The sequence below is a fragment of the Microcaecilia unicolor genome, chromosome 4, assembly GCF_901765095.1.
Source record: "Microcaecilia unicolor chromosome 4, aMicUni1.1, whole genome shotgun sequence".
Classification (NCBI taxonomy): domain Eukaryota; kingdom Metazoa; phylum Chordata; class Amphibia; order Gymnophiona; family Siphonopidae; genus Microcaecilia; species Microcaecilia unicolor.
Window position 1 is genome coordinate 2265491 of NC_044034.1, and position 15014 is coordinate 2280504.

A 15014-nucleotide genomic window follows, 5' to 3' on the forward strand; every position below is an offset into this window, starting at 1 on the left:
ACTGTGTCTAAAGAATTACCAAGACATCAGCATGCTACTCATTTAAATTCAAAGGTAACGAAAGAATTAGCTATTAAATCCAGATGCAAAGACGTGTGCACAGGGCCTGATTGCTTAAGGACTGGTTTTCTAATGCTTGGGATTTAACGCATGGTGTGACAAGTAAAAAGCTCGCGGGTTTTGTGCCGATTTTTCTAGAGCTGCAAAGTTACCCTGTTCCAGGAGGGAGGTTTTTTTTTAGCCAGGCCTGGTTTTTAATGTACATCTCTAAAGCCATGTGATGTTTGTAGGGCTTGGTTCAGCCATTGAAATCAGTACTGCAGGTCCTCTAATGCTCTGGGATAGGGTTGTCTGAAATTCAGGACTGATAATTGTGTGGCCACCAACAACACACAGCATAGCTTAGCCTACTATGCCCTAAAGCAGAAATTCTTTGCCCAGTCAGGTTTTCAGAATATCCACGAGTTAGATTTCCATACAGTGGAAGCAGTGCATTCAGATTTCTCTCAAGTATCCTCATTGTGGGTATTTTGAAAAGCAGCATGGTTTGGTGTGTCCTGAGGAATGGATTGAGAACCCCTACCCATAATACGTGCTGTTATTTGAATTCTTTTACTGCTGTAATTATTTATGTCCAGGTTAGACTGGCTGTACATTGCCTTTGGGGAATTTCGTCAAGAAAGTGTTAAATTTAAATAAAAGAACTTTTCTTGATTTAGTGAAAGAGTTGAGTGGAAATATTTTTTTGACAGGAGGAAGAGCCAAGTTCAGGGTTAAGGGAGAGGTGATTTTTCTTTTTTTATTAAATTAAGGAAAGTGTATTTATTATTTTTGATGAACATGATTAGTTTATATTAGAAATGTGAAATAGAAGAATTAGTAGACTAAAGATTAAAAAGTTACAGTTGTTTCATCATTTTGCACAGATGTTTAAAATATTTCATCTTGTTACTCTATGGCAGATGAGATAAAAGTTTGCAAATGGGCATATTTTCCTCTTCTAACTCACCCCAGTGTCTCTTATAAAGATGTTAAAGGGGACTGAATCTAGCAAAGACCATTGTGGCACCCTTTTGCTCACTTTCCTTTCACCATGGTGCTCCATGGACTGCTCAGCTACCTTCTCACCCAGTTTTTACTGGAATTCCCAGACTGGTTTTGGCATGCTTACCAGTCTTCTGTGCGGAGCAGTCTGTCTGGATTTAGGGAACGCAAATGGCATCATCTTAGTTCACTCTGAACACTTTAACATTGACCATATAACTTGTGTTCTGCTAATACCTCATGGTTCAAAGAATGAATCAGATTTGTGTGATAGTGTTTTCCCCCCTTTGAAATCATGTTCTCTGTCGTCCTGCGACCTGTTGACTACACTAGTCCGCCATTCGACAGTGCTTTGTTGCTAAACTAAGAAGTCATTAATTTCTCCTTCTTCCTTGAGCCAGTACTTTGGAATCTCCCAATTTAGGTGATAAGTTGAATAGAGCTGTGAGCTTCTGTTGGCACTTGATTTTAGCTCTTCGGTATGCTGGGGTAATTTCTAGTTAATTCACAATTTTTATACCACTTTATACCTTCTTTCACTTTATATTGGTGTTAATAGATCATTTCTTGGCATGTAGAAGTTCCAAAGCAGTTTACAGCATAAAAAATATATGATCAAGTGTAACCTTTCCATTATTCTAGTACATTTGAATACTAATTCCTAAGTAAATGGCAATGTGATGGCTTCCTAAAGGAAAAGTCCATAGACCATTATTAAAATGGACTTGGGGAAACCACTGCTTATTTCTATGATAAGCAGCATAAAATGTATTGTACTTCTTTGGGATCTTGCCAGGTACTTGTAACCTGGATTGGCCACTGTTGGAAACAGGATCCTGGGCTTGATTGACTTTTGGTTTGTCCCAGTATGGCAATACTTATTTATTTATTACATTTGTATCCCACATTTTCCCACCTATTTGCAGGTTCAATGTACTTATCTCTCTATATAAAACGCACCTCCAACGTTCTAATGAAGCCTCCAAAAGTCCCAACGTTCTAAATCTGTGGTGGTGTAGATCGAAGTTTGCCCGTGAGTGTTTGCCCCGCCCTCGCATCAAACGTGATGACGTCAAGGGCGGAGCACTAAGACTCAACGAATCGCATCGCTACCAGCAGATGACAAAGGATCGCCAAACCGCTGCCACACAACGTAACCTGACATTCTAAATCTGTGGTGGTGTAGATCGAAGTTTGCCCATGAGTGTTTGCCCCGCCCTCACGTCAAACGTGATGACGTCGTGGGCGGAGCACTAACACTCAACGAATCGCATCGCTACCAGCAGATGACAACGGATCGCCGCACCGCTGCTACGCAACGTAACCTGAAGTCAAACGCTTCGTGAAACAGAATAATGACGAACAACTGCATGGGGACAAGGGAGGAGAATGAGCCGCACAAGCGCTCACTTCCTGAACAGCACGAAGACGACGAATATCGCTGGAAGGAGATTACAATTTAGAGGCCCATGCTCCAGCTCCCGGTATGAGCAGCATCCTTACAAAACGCCCTCCAAGAAAAAACTACCCAGAGTCCCGACGTCTCCGGCACCTCAAACAAGTCGCATACCACTTCAACCCCCCCCCCCCCCCCCCCAAAAAAAAAACAAAAATCAAAACGCAGCCTTCCACACAAACGGGGGGAGAGGACGGATGGGAAGAGGTGGCAGGGGGGGTCCACAAACTCAGAAGGAAAGAAGTGGGAGGGGTTTCTGGAACTCAGATGGGGGGGAAGGGGGAGGAAGAAGAGGGGGGCAAAGGGGAACGGAAGAGTAGGATGGGGGGGTATGGAGACGGGGGGAAAAAACCACACTGTATCTCTGTGAACACTCTCTCTCTCACTCACTGTGTCCAACATAGGCACTCACTCATACACAAGCATCCAGTCTCAATCTCTCTCTGACACACAATCATACAGTCACTCTCTCTCTCTCACATACGCACTCTCTCAAACATACTACGAGGAAAACCTGGCTAGCGCCCATTTCATTTGTTTCAGAAACGGGCCTTTAATACTAGTGTACTTATGATTCCTTAACACAGCATTTTAATCATACATCGTTTATTGGCAAATATTTTTAGTCTACATTGTGAAGGGAGGGAGGTTTATGTCTATATGTCTGTCTCCAGCTAGTAACTTTCCTATTCTTGATCCACTACAATCCGGTTTATGCCCTCTACACACAAGTGAAACAGCCCTTGCTAAAGTCTTCAGTGATCTGTTTCTGGCCAGATCCAAAGGCCTCTATTCTATCCTCATCCTTCTTGATCTATCTGCTGTTTTTCATACTGTTGATCATCACCTACTTCTTGATAACTGTCCTCACTTGGATTTTGGGGTTCCGTTCTGTCTTGGTTTTCTTCTTTTCTCCCATCGCACTTTTAGTGGATGCTGTTTTGGATCCTTCGTAGTACAAAAAACAGAAGAAACCAGTCTTCGCAAAAAAAACCAACAAAAAAGCAAAACAGCGAAGATGACTAACAAAAGCAAAAAATTAAAAACAAGAAAATATCAAATTTGTATTTAAAAATACAAATACATAAAAAAGTAAAGAAGTATGAAAAAGACGACACTTATAAAAAATTAAAACACTTTATTAGCCAAAGGATAGCAGGGAGAAAGGGACTCGACACAGTTGTGACAGAGATGAGACGCTGCTCCGATGTTTTTTGCTTGACTTTGTTTCAAGGATTATTTAACGCTACAGTTTCAAAAGAGACACACACATTCCCTTTACAATTGGATAGAATTAAAAATCAACACACGGTGAGAAGACTCCACTATACCTTAGGGCCAAATGCCATGTCTCAACTTCCAGATTTACAGCAAAATCCTTTCTGTACTTCTCATATCTGAATACCAAGCTTTTAACCAGACCATCTTCACTTGTTAGCCTCCTTCGCCGTCCCTGGCGTGCGCTCCTCTTCTATGCCTCCAAAAACATCTGAGCTGCTTCTACCGCTTCAAAGGTTCTGGTACTGCCATTATAGGTAACCTTCAGGGTGGTAGGATACAGCAGGACATATAGGTGTAAATCTTTTCCACTTTGCTGCCACCCCTGAGGAGTAGTCCTGACAAAGTGTAGGGTTTTACCCATTCTCAACTCGTTCAAAATTGCCTGCTTATGGACATAGTTTAATATGCGAATCATGACCACCCTCAGTCTTGCCTTCTGCTCTCTCCGAGGCCCCAACCGATGAGCTCTCTCGATCCTCAAGGGCCCTGCGGCTTCTGGAAGACAAGAGCTTTGCAAACCAGCGCTCCAAACAACCAACGAGCTCATTGTCATTTATAGATTCTGGAAACCCCACTAGACGAAGATTATTTCGGTGGGACCTGTTTTCTAGGTCCTCTACCTTCGCTTCCAACACCGATATCTGATTTTTAAGTGAGGTTTGGGTCTCCACCACCACTACCACTCTATCCTCCACTTCACTCATGCGTGTCAAACAAGCTGCATAGTTCAGCCAGATCTTTAAGCTGGGTATGTACCTTTTCCAATTTTGTATCCAGAGGCGCCAATCTGCGCTCAAGCAGGTCCTCCATTACTGAGGACATCTCCGCAATCCACGTGGATGACACTGTGCATCCTACTGTGCTTGGAGGTGCCACCATCTTGTCTTCCACAGGCCTGCCACGAACTTTATCTTTGTGCACGCTTCTCGTGGCCATAACCCATCACTGCTCGCTTCATCTGGTCCCAGTCTGTTTAGGGAATAGCTTCCCACTCTTCCGAGGTTTTTTTCTGGGGATTATATTAATATTTAATACTGGAGGGTCCACAGGGAACCGGAGCAGATCTCTTTAGCTACTGTCTCCGGACATGACATCAGCGCTCTCTGTAATATATATTTTAACAGGTGCTTCATCTTTAAAAATGTAAATATGTATAACATACCAAGAGGCATATTTTCAAAGCACTTAGCCTTCCAAAGTTCCATAGTAACCTATGGAACTTTGTAAGTCTAAGTGCTTTGAAAATACACCTCCAAGTGGCATAATATAGTGCTGAAAAAAATATACCTCCTGTTTACTAAGCCGCACCACCCTTTTCAAAGTGATTACGCTGTGTCGGCATTAGCACACGGGAGCTGCTAGCACAGCTTAGTAAACAGGAGGGTAAGTAAGCTAATATATAGTCCTACCTTAAAGTTCCATTCACAATCACATGTGCCTTCAAAAGCCTCCTAAGAGAACCTAAAAGTGAAAATATATATGTATATTTTATTTGTTATATTTGTATCCCACATTTTCCTACCTTTTTGCAGGCTCAATGTGGCTTACATAGTACCGTAAACGGCGTTAGCCGATTCCGGTATGAACAAATACAAGGTGATATTCCGATAGCATGAGGTACATGTATGTTAAATACAGTTGGGGGAACTTAGAGAGGGAGAGGAAGAGTTAAGATATGTTCTTTACGGTCTTTGGTTATGTTATGTCGCAGGTATCCAGGTTTGTTATGTTGGGTCGGTGGGGTATGCTTTTCTGAAAAGCTAAGTAAGGAAAAACCAACCACTACAGTGTTAAACACCGAAAAGTACTTTCATATAAAGATAAGTGCAACATGTCAGAGACGGTATATACTGCAGAGAAGATACTACCGAGACCAGTAAATGAATGGCTGAAAGTACTTGCGTACAGAAATACGTGCAAGACGTTAAAGAATATATGTGCTCCAGTAAGAAAAGCCACACCAAAACTATTAAAAATGAACTAAATGGGTCACGTGATGCTAGGCTAAGGGGAGGACGCCGCACGTTAGAGCTCCGCGGACCCTCGCTAACATCTGCCCTTAGCGACATCAAAATCAGCGATAAAACCTTCAAAAAAGCGTAGATCGAGCAGTGTGAACCTCCCAGCGGTGTAAATCAGCGGCGATCTCTGTTTAAGCCGCGATGACAACAAAAGCGAACAGGAAGGACGGGACGAGGAGCCGCGTGGGAGACAGTAAAATGGCGGACGCGGCCTCCTCGGGAGAATCGGTTGGATCAGTCTGGGCGGCGGAGATCGCAGCAGAAGTCTCGAGCCATCTGGAGGCGTCAGTCAATAGAAAACTGCAACGGATCTCTGACCAAATAGAAAAGATGGACGGGAAACTCGAAGGATTAAAAACAGATATGGCAGGCTTCCAACAGCGCCTGTCAGATGTAGAAGATCAATCCACACAGCAAGTGGCAGCCCAAAGCGCTATGCAAAAAAAGCTGGAAAGTCTGGAGGCAAAAATCGAGGACCTAGAGAATAGGTCCAGACGCAACAGCCTAAGGCTGGTGGGACTGCTGGAGTCCCTGAGAGAGGTAGATCTTCGGGGGTTCCTGGAAAAATGGCTGCCTCAGGTACTTGCCCTGAATCAATTGGAGAACTGTTTTAAGATTGAAAGGGCGCATCGCCTGGGGCAGCGAAGACAAGGGGAAGAGAGACCACGAATCGTGATTTGCAGAGTGCTGAATTATGATCATAAGCAGGAAATCTTGCGTGCCTGGAGACAGAGGGGAAGGATTCAATATGAAGAATCAACTGTTCTATGTTTCCAGGACTTTTCGGCAGCGGTGACAGCCCAGCGTAGACGGTTTTCAGAGGTCTGCAAGCAATTACATGAGAAAAGAGCACGTTTTGCTCTGTTATTTCCCGCCAAGCTGAGAGTCCAGAATGATGGCAAGCTACATGTTTTTACTTCCCCAGAGGAGGCGAAGGAGTTTGTAAAGCGGTTGACAATTCACCCAGAGGAGAGTAGCGCAGCTGTGGACTCCAGAAGCAGTCCAGTGCATTGATTGGGAAAAGGGACAGATAGATTGGTCTGAAGCACGTGCAAAAGAAGAAGATGGCTGTGACATAAACAAGCAGCTACATTGAACAATATAAATGTAGGTTGAATGTATGTCCTAGAATGAGGAGGGAGAGACTGTGTGTCATTCATTTCCGAGAGAGGGAGATGTGTGTTATGTAGGGGTAATATAAATCAGTATGGTACAAGATGTCGCGGGGTGAGGGGAGGGGCGGGAACGTGACCGGTTCTCAAAGAGGACCCAAGTAACGCTTTTGGAATGGGGGGGGGGGGGGGGGGGGGGGGAATGGGAGGGAGGGGGGGGATACAGCAGACGAGGGTTGCGGGGATTTGTATGTGGTTTTTTTTTTTAATCTTATCAGAGCAGACTTGGGTTGTAGCGTTGTGGAGCATTCTCAGTTTGATATCGGAGGGAGGGCACGCCCAGGGGCTGGGGGGTGTGACCTGTACCAAAGTGTTAAAAATCAAGTTTAACTGGGAAGCTTGGGAACTAATGAGGTATGGTTAAAGTAATATCATGGAATGTGGGGGGGATTTCATCACCCATCAAACGCACCAAGGTCTTACAAGCCATGAAGCGTCATAAGGCGGATATAGTGTTCTTACAAGAAACGCATTTGACGACATCGGAACATAGTAAGTTTCAGAAAGGTTGGATAGAACAGGTAGTGGGCGCACCGGCGGTAGGCAAGAAAGGGGGAGTACTTATAATGTTCCGTAAGGGCCTGCAATTTCAGATCAAAAGGGTTAAACGGAGCCCAGAGGGTAGATTTGTGCTGGCAGAAGTGGAGATGGGGAATGTCACATACACTTTTTGCAATGTTTATGCACCTAATGTTTGGGATCGCAAATTTTACAAAACTCTTCTAGAGCTGCTGAGTCCCTACCAGGGGAAAAATGTCATACTGGGTGGAGACTTTAATTTAGTATATGATATTCAGATGGATAAAACGGGCGTGCAAGCGCCGAATTTGGGTCATGCTGCTTGGGGCCTGCCTTTTCTCTGTAAGACACTGGACTTGATTGATGCGTGGAGGGTTTTACATCCCACCCAGAAGGATTACACGCATGTGTCTAGAGCACACCTCACGCAGTCACGCATTGATTACTTGTTCATTTCCAGAGATCTCTTTTCTAAAGTATCAGTTGCAGAGATAGGTCCGTGTGAAATATCGGATCATTCGCTTATCTGGCTGCAGATGCAAGGGTTAGGGGAAGTGGGGAGTAGGGGAGGCTGGAGATTCCCATTGGAATTGTTTTGGGACTCTAAGTTTAAGGAGTATATAGATGGGAAATGGAGGGAATTCGCAGACCACAATAAGGAGCATCAACACCAACCTCGTTTATATTGGGAAACCTCCAAAGCAGTGATGCGGGGTGAGATCATAGCTTATAGGGCCAGGGTCAAAAAGATGAGAGATAAGGAGATTCTTAGATTGGAAAAAGAAATCCGTTTACAAAGGGTAAGATGTGGGGTAAAAATGACACCGGAAGGGAAAGGTGCTCTTCTAGCTACACAGCAGGCCTTGAATGAATTGCTCCATCAGAGGGCGAAGAAATCGCATATGTATTATAAATACCAATAATTTATCCATGGGAATAAGGCAGGAGAGTTGATGGGTAGATTGTTAAGAGGGGAAGGGGGTAATAAGAGCATTTTGGAAATAAGGGAAGAGGGAGGTCGACTTCTTAGGACAGCTAAAGATATAACGGAGCGCTTTAAAAGATATTATGAATGTTTATATCGGGAGCCCACTGATATAGTGCCAGATAGTATGCTTTATTTACTTAATCATACCCTGCCCCGGATATCGGATTCACAAAAGTTATATCTAAATGGCCCAATTACAGAAGGTGAAGTGATGTTGGCATTCCAACAAAGTAAGATACAAAAAGCGCCGGGGCCAGATGGTTTTACTGTGGCCTACTTTAAGATAGTCCAGGAGCGGGTGACACTTCCCTTGTTAAATTTATATAATGAGATGGCCAATACAGGAGAGATGTCGGACTCCATGAACATAGCGAAAGTGATAGTGTTAAAGAAACCAGGAAAGGATGGATTAGAAGTAGGGTCATATAGACCCATAACATTGCTAAACTGTGACGTTAAGATATATGCTAAGATTCTGGCGAATCGACTGTCTAGAGTATTGCCAGACTTGATCGCTTCCCCACAAGTCGGGTTTGTGAAGGGTAGATCAGTGGGGAGGAATGTTAGGGCTCTTTTGGCGTCTCTTGAAATTGTAGAGGCCGGGAAAAGGCCTTCTCTGTTGGTCAGTTTTGACGCAGAGAAGGCCTTTGATCGCGTAGTTTGGAACTTTCTGTTCCAGGTGATTGAAAGAGTTGGTATAGAAGGTATGTTTCGAGGGGCTGTGGGGGCGCTTTATTACAATCCCAGGGCGTTTCTATGGGTGAATGGGGAGCAATCTTCATTGTTCAAAATCAGGAGGGGCACGAGGCAGGGGTGCCCATTGTCCCCTCTGCTTTTTGTGCTCGCATTGGACCCTCTGATTAGGGAGATCGAGTCACATCCAGAGGTGGAGGGGGTGACCTGGGGTGCTTCTTCATTCAAGGTTTCTGCATTTGCAGACGATATATTAGTCCATCTTACACAACCGGGTCGTTCATTGAGAGCCCTATTGGAACTGTTCCAGGAGTATGGGGATTTTGCGGGTCTCCGGATTAACTACTCTAAATCCTTAGCACTAACAGCACACGCAAGTGTAAAGAGGAAGTGGGAGTCTGGGTTCCCGCTTAAATGGGCGACGGATTTCCTCCCGTACTTAGGTGTGAGAGTCGCAATGAGCACGACAAAATTATATCAACTGAACTACACAAATTTATTAGATAAGATGAAGGGCCGGTTGGGTCAATGGGGGACGTTGCCACTTACTTTACATGGGAGAGTTCACCTGTTTCGTATGGTGGAATTTCCCAAGTGGCTGTATGCATTTCAGGTGTTGCCTTTGCGACTCAGACAAAAAGATTTCCGCCAGTTGTATAGACACCTGCGGAAGTTCGTGTGGAGAGATGCGAAGCCCAAGGTAACATTGCAATGTCTCTTTGGACCATGGAGGGAGGGGGGTTTGGGGCTTCCGAATATGCGGAGATACAATCAAGCGTGTTTGTTGAGACACCTAGGAGATTGGATGTTGGGGAGACAAGATTACACACCACGTAATATGGAATTTGATTTATTTAGGCCAACTCATCCATATTATTTGTTACATTGTGCCAGAACAGAACTACCAGAACATGTGCGCAATAGCGTACTACTGGGCCCCTTGAGAGAGGTGTGGAGGGACCTCAATGGGCTGTGGGGACTGGGAGCAGATACCTCTGACTTACTTCCGCTACAGGGGAATTTACAGTTTACACCAGGTTCTGACAGTCCAACATTTCGCAGATGGGCAGAGCTGGGGATCACAAGACTTGAACACGTTTTGGATTCTGGAGGGAGGATTTTATCTCTGGGAGCACTGGGGGTGGGCATTAGTCCGACACATCTATTTGCATACCATCAGTTGACACACTATGTTAGATCATTGGAGCCCAGTAAGTTGGAGGGAGGTCACGGGCGTAGATTAAGAGCTTTTTTCGGGGATATCCCCGGAGATAGATTGTCCGTTTCGGGATTACAGAAAGCTCTGGGAGAGCTAGAGGGTGGAAAAGACATGGGACAAGTTGGTCAAAGGTGGGCGGTGGATTTGGAGCTACCACAGCTACAGTTGGATTTTCGGAAATTGATATCTCGTATTCCGCAGATTTCTGTAAATGCAGGATTGCGGGAATGCCAATACAGAATAATTTTTAGAGCATATATGGCTAAGAACCAAGTGTTTAAATTTGGAGGTGTCGAAGACCCGTTATGTTCCAAGTGCAAACGGGGAGAAGGCACGTTCTTTCATTCTCTTTGGAAGTGCAGCATGATTCAGATCTTTTGGAAACAGATATTCAAATATCTGGAATCCCTGGTGATGCACAAGATTCCGTTTTCACCCCTGGGAATAATTTTGGACAAATACGAAGTATTCAGAACTTGTGGTAGAGGGGCTCAGCAGCTCATACGCAAGGCCAGCATAATGGGTAAAAAACTTATTATGGGCGCATGGAAGAGTGAGAAATCTCCAGAATACTGGCATTGGAGGAACAAGTTTCATGAGATCATGGTTATGGAGCGTAGGGGGGTGGGATCCTTCCCCAAGAGACGAAAGGCATTTCTGGACATTTGGGAACCATATATACAGTCGCTGTCACCTAGGGCACGGAGTTTAATATTAAATAGGCTCTGAACCTTTTTTTTTTCTCTTATATTTTTTTTCTTGCAAGCTAGAGGGTTCCCTATTGTGAAAGGGGACCATAGGTTAACAGGAAGAGGAGGATGGTAGTAGCGTAAGGTCCCATTGGTTCCATAGTCATGGTGGTGGGCCATCAGAGCCAAGGTACATCGCTGTGTTGATAACTAGGGAGTCTGTTTCAAGGGGGGCCTTGCCTGAATCTTATTTCAGGCAACCGCAATGTAAGCTCCTCTTGCTTAATAGTAGATTAACAGGCTACGGTGTAGCCTGGGAAGTTCAGCGAGAGGGAGCTAGGAGTTAGTTGTAGTGTTGATACAGATTTGTTGTTTAATAAAGGGGATAACTGGGAGGGGGAGGGTGGAGCAAGGGAAGGCTTTTAAAGAGGGCTATTTTGCAGTAGGGGTTGCAGTACATAGTTACTGACATGTTCTTCTATTGTGTTATTTGTGGGTACTGCAGTATCAGTGGATTTTATGCGATATATAAGCATTATAGCCTAATTGGAGGTTTAATGAGTAGATTGAATCATAAGATAAGGGAATGGGAGGGGGGGGGGAGGGAAAATTAAATTCATGATGACAAAGCAAAGAAGCACTTTGTGTAGTTTGACAAGTTGGTGTTACGTACTGATTCTGAATAGAACTGTTTAATTTCTGTATTTTGTTGTTCATCAATAAAAATGATTCAACTAAAAATGAACTAAATAACTAGCATCATTACGCATTAGTTCTTCAAAATTACCACATATTGGTCATTTTAACCAGTGCTGTAAGTGGCATTTTACGTGAAATTGAATGTAATCCCATATTTGACAACTAATAGCTGAGAAACCGTTTGTCCCAGCTCAAAATGGATTGCAGTTTCTGAATCTACACAAAATTCTGAACAAGTGTTGCAAGTTGCACATCTGTAGAACACTTAATGGCAGAGTTATTAAGACGTAAAAGGTTCCCAAACTTTCAGTTGGCCGCAGAGCAGGATGGTTCACCGAAGAGTGTCTGGCTGTGTCTTGAGTAGTTAATATATTATTCAATGTCTGTGCATTAGAGTACATCATAGGCTGTCTCCCTCTCTTTTCTCTAGGTGCAAGAGACAAACCAGAGCATGTGCCTCTGACATCTCGGTTGTGGATTTATTCGTGTGCTGGATCTTTGCCACTGAACTGATTGTATTCCTTGTTTCTGCCCTTGAATAGCGAGAAGTGCTGAGTGCCCTTGGGCAACATGGATGACATCTTTACTCAGTGTCGTGAGGGCAATGCTGTGGCTGTTCGATTATGGCTGGACAATACTGAAAATGACTTGAACCAAGGGTGAGTGCTGGTACCTGCATTTACATTTAAGTACTTCCATGTCTATATGCAGGCTGCTCTGTGCTGGGCTATTCCTTCTGTGTATCCTGGGGTCCGACACATAGGCAGTGGTTAAAAAAAAAAAAGCTTCAAGCAGCTGGCAGTCCAGATGTGCTGCCCAATGGAGCTAATGTGGAGGAGGAGCAGTAGCAACTGTCCTGCAGCTGGAAACAGCTTTCTACATTATATTTATGCAGATGACATTTCAGTATTCTTATTCAATCAGTGTCTAATATTGATGTCACAAGAATACAGTATTGCATGAATTTGTTGGAAAAGTGGATGTTAAAACTCAATACGGAGAAAAGTACAATTTTATGCTTTAATTTCAATCCAGATTTAAATCCACGGAAGATTACTATTGATAATGTAGATTTTATACTTTTCCAGTCATAAAGATTTTGGGGGTTGAATTAGACTGTTCATTTCATTAGAACCACAATTTTAAAAAATGTTTTTTCTTGATGAAAAAATTATGTACCATTAGGCACCTTAATATGTACACTAGGAGGCATATTTTCAAAGCACTTAGCCTTCCAAAGTTCCATAGGTTTCTAAGTGCTTTGAAAATATGCCTCTAGGCGTTATTCTATTAGCTCACGTTTAGAACTACCTGCCACTTACATATTTATTGATTTTTATTATTTTATGATGATATTTACATCCCGCATTATCCCCAGTAGAACTCTGGTTCATTGTGCCTTACATAACAATTAGAAAAGCATGAACATGTTCAAAAATATATTATCAGAAAGTAAAATACATCATATAATGTTAGACCAGTAAAACTTGAGTTAGGAACAGATTTAGCCACTTTGGGGCTGCAACACTGTGGCCTAAAAATAAATAAATATAATTAAATCCTTCCTTGTCATCAAGCAGATGAATCCATTACAAGTGGGTTGTGTCCATCAACCAGCAGGGGGAGATAGAGAGCACTGAAAAACCATAGTGCCTCATGGCCAGCTGTCTCCATCTGCCTCTTCAGTATTCTCTGTCTCCCCAGCAGGGTGGTCGCAGCTTATTCAGCTCCTTCAGAAAATCTGCCTGGGGTGGCTTCTGTGCTGTTGCCAGTTGTAGCAGGGGTATTGTGGCTGATGGTGCCCACTTTAAAGGCACTTAGGTTCGCCCTTTCCCTGCCTTACCCGACCCCTGATGTGGATGTAGACACATAGGCAAGCCCTGTCCCTGTCTTTGCCCACGCTGTGGATGCAGGCACATAGGTTCGCCCTTTCACTGCCTTTCCCACGCTACTGATCCTCTGGAGTGGACAAAAATTTTGCCTCTTGCGTTGCCTCTAACTTTCCTTACAGTGTTAACAAAAAAAAAAAAAAGTAGCGTCGCGCTGGAAGCGCTGCAATCTCAGAAAAGAGGTTTTCTTCTGATTGTGCTGCGGATCGGAGCTCTGTGGACTGGATCTGAGAAGGTAAGAGCATTTGGTAGCTCCTCCAGGGAGGGCCCACGTTCGGGACGATTTTGGCGCGAATCCGCCATTTTGAATTTCCCGCCGTTTTCGGCGATGCTGCGGAGGTTGTTAAGCGCTGTTCCCGTTGTGGCAAGCGCAGATCAGCAGCAGGCTCTGTAAATCGTGCTCTTCTGACGTTAGAGCCGGCCCAGGCATGGTGAGCGAGGTTTCTTCCCACTCCGGGGAGCTGGCAGCGGGCGCCATTTTGGAACAGCATGGCGCAACCCCCGCTGAGGCGGAGGGGTTTGAGCTTGGAGGGGAGCCTCGAATGGAGGCTAATATGAGAGCCATTTCCCCCGGACGGGAACCGGGAGGCCAGGGTGAGCCATTCTCCCCTGAATTTGTTTTGCTGCTGCATAAAGCATTTATGTTAAAAAGAGCTCTCCTGCAGGTGTCTCAATTGGCCCGGCTGCCTGTGTCCCCTCCAGTAGACCCTGGCCTTGAATTGCTGTCAGGTGCGTTTTCCCCTGACAGATGGCCGCAGGACAAGTGCAGAAGGGTGGATTCCCCTTCAGAGAGTGGCGCACCCCTGTTCGCCCCCCCCCCGTGGTCGGGATGTGAGGAGTCTGGCAGGTCCTCGTTGTCTGAAGAGCCAGAGGAAGGTGCAGGATTGCCACTGGATCCGGATGATCATTTCGCGGTGAGGATTTTCCACCGTGATGAGCTGCCAGCGCTGATTTCTAATGCACTGCAGGCCCTCTCTATTGAAGATCCTGCGAGTGCTGAGCTCTCCTCTACTAATCCGAGGATGACAAGTACTAAGAAGCCTGCTCGAGCCTTTCCTTTGCTTGACTCCATCCAAGAGCTTATTTCAGCTCAATGGGCTGACCCCGAGGGGCCTTTGAAAGTTGCCAGGGCAATGGGGCAATTATACCCTCTAAGTGAGGAGCATTTGCCCTGAAGGACATGCAGGACCGACGCCTTGAATCAGCTATAAAGCGGTCCTTTGAGATTTCAGGCCTATCCTTACGTGCGTCTGCATGCAGCTGGTACGCTGCCCGAGCCTGCCTTGCTTGGTTACAACAGGCAGTGGAACAGCCCGGAGATGGAGTGGCGCCCCTTGCGGAGGT

At 44.7% G+C, this 15014-nt stretch overlaps 1 protein-coding gene across 1 annotated transcript in view; it reads left to right on the plus strand.

Annotated features, from left to right (window-relative positions):
- LOC115468241 (integrin-linked protein kinase) overlaps positions 1-15014 on the plus strand; it is a 134754-nt gene continuing 119740 nt past the window's right edge. Inside the window, exons 1-2 of the mRNA XM_030199781.1 lie at positions 1-54; positions 12212-12440. Coding sequence (XP_030055641.1) covers positions 12352-12440 — 89 coding nt within the window. The 5' untranslated portion in view covers positions 1-54; positions 12212-12351. The remainder of the gene's footprint in view (positions 55-12211; positions 12441-15014) is intronic.